Raw genomic sequence first — 8,250 nt, forward strand, 5'->3', positions numbered from 1 at the left:
TGGGGGGGGGGGGGGGTCGGTTGGTGGACCCCTCCTTGCCGCTTGGCCCCTGATCGAGCTAGAGCTTCGCGGAAAAAACGAACGTGTTGCCCGTGACGAGAGAAAGCCGATGATACCCAATTTTAATGACCTAAGCCACTGGTTGAACTTCCAGGTCAGGTCAATGACCCAAACGTCGGAAAATCGGGACCTGTTAGAAAGTCGTCAAGTGTGGCTGGTATGGGTTTTCGGGGTGCCGATCACGAATATCGTGTTAGTTTTGATCACAGATGATGTCTTTAAGCATTTCGACCAGGTCGGGTCAAGTCAGGTCAGGTCAGGTCAGGTCAACCAGTAGAGGTCGTGACGGGTGTTCGTAGTTTGTGTCAACCGCCTTTGACCACTTCGTAACATGTTACAGAGGCACCAAAACTACTTTGTAAATGTTTAAATGGTGTCTAAATTCGAATTCAGCTCCAAAAACTAGCCTAGAAACATGTAAAACTCGAAAAAGTGAACCGAGGTCACCAAAGGTCAATGACCTGACCTGACCTTCAGGTGACCTTGACATCCACCATATTGCATGGGAGTAACAACAAATCACATGTTTGAACGTTTGAAACCCCGAAAAGCTTGCAAACGCGCGGCTAATGCGAGCCGACAGACGCTGAATCGCGATTCCGGCCAAACATGGCCTCGAGAAATAGGTCACAGATCAAAGGTCACTTGGGTCAGGGTCATGAAATTTTAAGAGTGGATGTAAAATCGATCAACTCGAAGGTACTGAAAGTTTCGTAGCGATCGGCCGCTTTTTGCACAAGTTATTCGCGAAAAACCATTGGGAAGGTCCATCCGACCGCCCCCCCCCCCCCCCCAACACATGCGAGGGTTTATAATGACTGGCACTGACCTTGTGATCTTAAAAAATCATTTTATGATCTCTGACCCGCTATTGCAATTACTGACGTGTTTCCCTGACACAGCTCCGAAGCCCGGACAGTGTCCGGCCCCGTCCCAGGTCGAGTCTGGAACCTCGAGCCGCTGTGATGTGGATACAGACTGTGGGGAGAACAACGACAAAAAGTGCTGCAAAAATGCCAGCGGATTCAAACGCTGCGCCAGCCCGGCGTCCAAAGGTCGGTTGTATCCATAAAAAACATCTATTGGTATTGACTATTCCTAAACGTGAAAAATTAAAGTGACCCGCATTTATGATTAGGAGAATGGGTCGCGTCTGGGTGAGTTGTAATCTGAGTTAACTTATAACGCATGGTTTAATTATTTCATGAGCGAATACTTGTCGCCCGCCATTGTATGAAAAAGTATTGATGGAACTTTTACAACCCATTTTTCGACCCTCTTTTTGAATCTTATTTCGTCGAAAAAGGACCATAAGTAGCTTAACATTGGCTTTATATTTCCCATATGAAGTTCAATACAAAATATTTTGTCGACAATTTTTAGAGGTATGTCTCTGGTTTGACTTGAATTATATCTTGCGTATCATAATATGATATGAATGGATCTAAATTCCAAACACTAAAGCATCTTTCTTTTTGTTTGCACTCTCAGTCAATTCAAAAGGAAAAGGGCATTGCTGCAGTGCTAAAGTTCAAAGCCCCGGTTCCACATTACTGTGACAGTCGGACACTTAATTCGATCCTCCGTCCACAGAAAAGCCGGGAAAGTGCATCAGACGGGTGTTCATAGCTCTGGCCTGTGAGCCTCACGAGATCGTCAAGCTGTGCAGCAGTGACGGCGACTGTCCGGGCACCAAGAAGTGCTGCCAGACAGAGAGATGTGTGACCTCGTGCGAAGAACCCGCAGGTAGACACACCATAAGCTTACTAGAGTTCATAGGACGTGATAGTCCCAATAGACAAATAGACCCAATAGACCGGTGCCCTGACAAATGATAGCTCCAATCCCATGCATGGCGATAAAAAACGTGCCAACATTGCGATGTTTAAAACAAAAATCATTGCATGCTCTCTGTCGCGCTGGTACGATTACTGACGTGTTTCCCTAACACAGCTCCGAAGTCCGGACAGTGTCCGGCCCCGTCCCAGGTCGAGTCCGGAACCTCGAGCCGCTGTGATGCGGATACAGACTGTGGGGAGAACAACGACAAAAAGTGCTGCAAAAATGCCAGCGGATTCAAACGCTGCGCCAGTCCACCATCCACAGGTCGGTAATGAATCGCCTTAGTGGAGCATTGCTGCTAAATTTTGTGAAATGTGTGGTAGGTTCTTATACAAAGTAATCACTATAGTGCAATAAATTATGCAGACTGTGCCTTAACCCGCGCCCCGCTGGGGGGGGGGCAGAATTTGCCACCCCCCCCCCTCCCGCTTTTCGCCAATAACTTTTAAGCGCGTTGCGCCAGCGACGTCAAACTTTCAGTACCTTATCATACATCAATTGGACACGTTCCCTGAAAAGTTAAGCGAAATCCGTCGGAAATTTTTTGAGAAAATGACGTTTTAGTGACGTCATGTTCGCCATTTTCGCCTCAAAAACGGCAAAATTTCAAACGCCGCTAACATCTTCATTTTTAAAGAAATCAAGACGTAACAATAAAAGGTCATACGTGATTCTACTTTGTCTATCAAATGGCTATCTCGGTTTTTTGAAAATTTTGGATTTTGACGCAATTTTTTTCTTCAATAACTGACTTTTTTGGGAAAATAATTATAAATCCAAAATTTTTAGTGTATCGAAAAAACCGGAATCTGTGTCAGAGAAGTGGTCTATGTGGACCTAGATACCAATTTTCAGAAGAATCAGTTCAAAAATGTGTAAGTTATTCAAAATTTATGACGTCACGACACACAAAATTTTTGAAAAATGATTTTTTGGAAGTTTTAGACCTCGTACGGAAACAAAATAGAACCATTCGATTCGCCGTGAAAAACTACATCAGATAGACCCCTTTTTAGGCCTTAACAACCAACTTCAAAATTTGACCTCACTTGACCTGACCTTGACCTGACTCGACCTGAAACTCATCCAGAGGTGGTCCATATCACTTATTGAGTGTGCCTATTGAATTCTATGAATAAAATGACCCATAAAACATGTGTCGCACATGCCCTTTTCTATATTTTGTTTTTGGTGACCTGACCTGACCTGACCTTGGCCTTGACCTTTCAATGATATTGTATGCAACGAATATTGTCTTGGTAGCCTAAGAACACGTTTTAGGCAATCAGTCTCAGTCCATTCTTCGGCAACTACGGTGCATAGGCCGATAATGTAGAAACTTGCATTTTGTACCCTTGACCTGACCTTGACCTGACCTCTGACCTACTTCAGCAAAAAAATGTTGGCCTTTTAAGATCCGCCTTGTTGAGAGATTTCGATTGCCGTTTTCCCCGTCTTTCTACGACCATCGGTTCGGAAGTTAGACAGGGGGACAGAATCTGACCCCCCCCCCCCCCCAACAGGGCGCGTATGGCTGAATAGCCTAGCGGGGGCGGGTTAATGAACAAGATCTTCCACTAGTTAGAAGGAGAAGAACATTGTGAAGTTCCCGAAACCCTAAACGAACAAAGCGTTTTGCTGTGCATAAGTGATGTGTATGCTAATGCCTAAAGTGGGTAACGGCATGCGTTTCTCTCTTCAGAAAAACCAGGAAAGTGCATCAACCGCGTGTTCATAGCTCTAGCCTGCCGGCCCCAGGAGATTGTCAAGCTGTGCAGCAGTGACGGTGACTGTCCGGGGACCAAGAAGTGCTGCCAGACAGAGAGATGTGTGACCTCGTGCGAAGAACCCGCAGGTAAATGGAAGTTGAAACTTCTTGGCGAGAAAAAGACAATGAACAAATTATTGAAAAAATATCTTCTCGTTAGCTACAGTCTTCATGCATTTTGAAAATATGATAGTCTTTTATCGCCAAAGAAACCGAATGAATTCTGGTCTACGAGTATTGTGACAAAAAAAAAACTGGCATTAAATACGACAGAATCAGAAGCAGCACTTAGAGACATTCACTGCCACGCATCCTGCCATTTTTACACAGCTCCGAAGCCCGGACAGTGTCCGGCCCCGTCCCAGGTCGAGTCTGGAACCTCGAGCCGCTGTGATGTGGATACAGACTGTGGGGAGAACAACGACAAAAAGTGCTGCAAAAATGCCAACGGATTCAAACGCTGCGCCAGTCCGTCATCTAACGGTTAGTTACATCCGTAAACGTATAATTCAAAATGGGAAATATACCTTAACACCTTAACCCGGCCTCCCGGGCCTCCCGGCCACCTTCCGCGCGGTGGGGTGGGGATATGTTTGGCCCCCCGTATCTCCGAAACTACTGGGCGGATCCGTAAAATTCAAACGGTGTTCGATAGCCCTGTCAAATTTGGTTATGGAAAGCAAATTTCATTGACCTCGGGGTCAACCTCGGGTCGATTTTTGGGGGTTAAAATCAAAAATTAAAAAAAAATCCGAGATAGCAGTTTTATAGCCCTGTTATTCTACACCTTTATGTCAAAACATTTTTCTGTACCTCTAAACAAAGCTGTAGGCCTGACAGCTCTTCCCGCGAAACCTTTTTTTTGTCGAAAATGGCAGAAATGACGTCGCTCCGACGTCATTAGCGGCCAACCTATCATAGCTTTTGGAAAAATTTTGGTCACAATGTGTAAAAGCTACTCACAGGAGGGCAATGAAAGTTTGGTGATGATCGGGGCAGCGGTTCTGGAGTTAAATCGAAAAAAAACTAAAGGGGAGGGGCAAAAAATGCCCCCTCCCCCACCGCCTGGAAGGTTAAGGTAGCCCGAGTTGCCATGTAATAGAATGGCCTTCTCCCGGGTTATATCTGTTGTATGTATTTGATTTGTTTATTTATTAATTACATGAACATGAGAATCCTTAGCTGCATTGCCGGAATTTACGTATCTTATAAATCAGCATTGAACAAGCATTGCAATAGCAAAAAAATACTATTCCAGTTTTACCTCAATTCAAAATAAAAAAAGCATTGTCGCTGTAACGAGGCCCGGGCTCTTCATCACTATAACACTGTGTTGGATCCTCTGTTCGTAGTAAAACCGGGAAAGTGCATCGCCCGGGCGTTCATACTTCGCCGCTGCCGGCCCCACGAGATCGTCAAGCTGTGCAGCAGTGACGGCGACTGCCCTGGGACCAAAAAATGCTGCCGGACGGACAGATGTGTGACCTCGTGCGAAGAGCCCGCAGGTATGACGTCACACGCAGACATACATTTTGTAAGTTACGTAGCAATGTACTTACATACACGAGCTAGCCTGTCCGCTGCTCATTGCATTTCGGATGTCGGTGTGAATATAATTTTGTGAACATTTAACAGTACAGTGTACCACTGCCTATACCTTGCACAAAATGATTGCAGCACTGTAAATGAAGCCATGATATGACCCCAATCAGAAAAATATAGCAAAATATTAAAGAATAAAGTACGATGTTATCATTAATGTCATTTGTCCACAGGTCCAAAGCCGGGAGAGTGTCCCCATCCCACTCGTGTTGGGACGGGCAGCAGCAACTGCGACCAAGATACCGACTGTGGCACACTGAATGACAAAAAGTGCTGCAAAAATGCCGCAGGCTCCAAACGCTGCGCTAAGCCACGCGGTGAGTGGAGTGGCATCGACGTAAATGCGTAAATCGTGACCTCCATTATCACTAAGTCAACTATCTATCGTATCTCGTAGCTCGTATCTCTTAGTTCGTTCATTGTAACACAACATGCCTACTTAAGTATTAGCCAAAGACTACTGCTATTTTCTAAATAGATATTGTGTCTGATATCTATTCTAAATAGATATTATCTATTCTAAATCTGATATCTGATATCTAAATAGATATTGTGTCAAAAATGTTTCAACATTTTTGAATGAAAGGATTCTCAAGAGCAGAGGCGGAGCCCCCGCTAAGCATGAAAAAAATCAAATAGTGATTTGATGTGATGGAAAGGGTTTGATTTCCTAGGCGATCAAATTTTTCGAGACTTCACTCTAATTCTTCTGTTCTACCCGGCAGGCCAATGTCCGGACACCAGCGGAATCATAACGACGTGCGAGTTCGATCCCGAGCGCAACTGCCTCAGTGATTCCCAGTGTCCATCCGACAAGCTGTGCTGCTCGTTTGGGTGCGGCAAAGAGTGCCTCAAACCGGTCAGCTAAGCACGTCGGTCAAGTCAATACAGTTTACTTGTCTTTGGGATACAAAGTGCGATGCGCTCCTTTCGAAACACATTGAATTTTGTAAGCTTTATTTTAAAATGCATCATTGAAACTTTCTGCTTATAAACGCTTGCTCGCTCGTACTACTTGCACTTTCGAATGATTTATGATTTTGTGCTTCGTGATTCGTCTTGATTCGTTGAAGTTGGGGTATCAACCTTTGCTAAAACAACTTACATGATTCGATAATAAAGGAAAATCATGGATTTGTTTACGCATCCGTCCTCGCATCTCACCCTTGACGAACGACAGTGACCAGCCGACCGGAAGGTCATGTAACCACGTGATCTCCTAACAGCGAATGACATGCGTTCGGGCCTAACAGTACAGTCTAAGAACTATGCACTGTGTGATGTTTGCTGAGGCCTGAAATGTGCTGCCGAGAGGGTTTCCTTTAAATTTGTCGGCTTCACAATCGTATGCAACATTAGCAAGACCAAGTGTTCTCACTAAAAATTATCAATTTTAAGACGATCTTACGCATTTCGTAGGCATCCACCATTAATTATATCGTGATTTAGTCGAAGTGCAGCTAAATCGTGTGAGGCAGGCGTAATCAGTTTAACCCTATTAGTGGCAGGCTCCTGGCTACCCCATAGTAGTGGCAGGGGGGGGGGCTGTTTACGACCCCCCCTTGATATCTCGAGATCTAACCGGCCGATTTTCAAAATTCAAATGGCATTCGATTTGGCTCAACAAGATCTACATTTCTAAAAAAAATAAAATTAAAAAATGTCAATAGGGGGTAGAGGGGGGTAAAAACGGGCAAATTGCAGATACATTTTAGACTGTTTATCACGGCCAGGTTTCTGAACCAATCTTAAAGGGACACTCCCACCTTAACATTAGTTTTGAGTTGAGATAGCCAAATTGGTGGCCATGGCCTGCAAATACCGGTTTGGGCACTCACAACATCGAAAAATGCTTTAATTCGAAGATATGGAATTTCAAACTTGCAGTTTTCGGATTCTAAGGGGCTAATGCATTGGAATGCCCCCTTAGAATTTGTGACGTCAGCGGAGATCTAACGATTTTTAAATCTTAGACTAAAACCATCGTTAACACGTGGTGGTATACGCTGTTTTGCGCGCAACGTCTGCCGCACTTTAAGGCTGCCAAATTATTGCTTCCAAATAAAGTCGCTAGTAACAGGGGAGATCCCAAAAAGTAAACAAAAGTAAAAGCCTAATATCTTGAAAACCAGTGAATATTTTTCGGTGAAATTTGGTAGATATTCGTTTTCGCTCTTTCTGAACCAAGGGACATCACTTTCATGCCAATTCATTAACTTTTTTGAAGGTGGGAGGGTCCCTTTAACGCAACTTTTGCCGATCGATAGAGAATGAACCAGGAATTCACATGGATCCTAAAAATATGCATTTTCAAAAATCATAGGCGGATACAGATCATTGAGATTGGGGGTACACAAAAAGCATAGTAAATAAGGTTTTTGTTGGTACTGTTTCTAAAAAGGGTGGCAATGGTCTTGTTATGTTACAATTTTCTTATGAGAGAACGACTAAAATTGTATTGGTCATGCATAGGCGGTGTCAGGGCACCTATGTTGGGAGGTAAAGAATAACCCCCTTTTTGGACGCCTGGATCCGCCTATTATAGCAAAAACGTGTCAAAAGAGGATGCACAATAACTTTGTACATGTTATCACATGATACCTTTCATTCACTGTTCGTAAAACTGGTGCAGCATCGTGATCTTCGCCCAAATGACTCGCTTCACGAATAGGACCCCCAATTCCCAGTGCTCTGGAGCCGCTCCTGGTAAAGTTATGAACTTGAAATTTTCAGGGAATGTGCCCAATTTAGTTTTAGGAAAAGTCAGAAAATTTCAGCATCGTAGCTTCAGCGGTTTCGGAGATATTCCCGAAAAACCTGAGGGGTGGATAAAAACACCCCCCCCCCTGCCACTAATAGGGTTAAATGGTTAAATTGTCAATTTATTGTGTTGTCAATTGTGTGAGTTAGGTATTTGCAAGTAAACCTTTTGTGCAAGTATAAATTCCCAGGACACTCGAAGGTGAGTTAAGCAATGA

The 8,250-nt window shown here is 44.1% G+C and overlaps 1 protein-coding gene across 1 annotated transcript in view; it reads left to right on the top strand.

Moving 5' to 3' along the window:
* The window catches only part of LOC122386875 (low-density lipoprotein receptor-related protein 2-like), a 43,106-nt gene extending 36,700 nt beyond the window's left edge, over positions 1-6,406 (top strand). Inside the window, exons 12-19 of the mRNA XM_043376565.1 lie at positions 963-1,115; positions 1,654-1,806; positions 2,014-2,166; positions 3,605-3,757; positions 4,001-4,153; positions 5,023-5,175; positions 5,446-5,589; positions 5,998-6,406. Of these exons, the coding sequence (XP_043232500.1) occupies positions 963-1,115; positions 1,654-1,806; positions 2,014-2,166; positions 3,605-3,757; positions 4,001-4,153; positions 5,023-5,175; positions 5,446-5,589; positions 5,998-6,140 (1,205 nt within the window). The 3' untranslated portion in view covers positions 6,141-6,406. The remainder of the gene's footprint in view (positions 1-962; positions 1,116-1,653; positions 1,807-2,013; positions 2,167-3,604; positions 3,758-4,000; positions 4,154-5,022; positions 5,176-5,445; positions 5,590-5,997) is intronic.
* Positions 6,407-8,250: the final 1,844 nt, after the last annotated feature.

The sequence above is a fragment of the Amphibalanus amphitrite genome, unplaced genomic scaffold, assembly GCF_019059575.1.
Source record: "Amphibalanus amphitrite isolate SeventyFive unplaced genomic scaffold, NRLGWU_Aamphi_draft 000265F_arrow, whole genome shotgun sequence".
Taxonomy (NCBI): domain Eukaryota; kingdom Metazoa; phylum Arthropoda; class Thecostraca; order Balanomorpha; family Balanidae; genus Amphibalanus; species Amphibalanus amphitrite.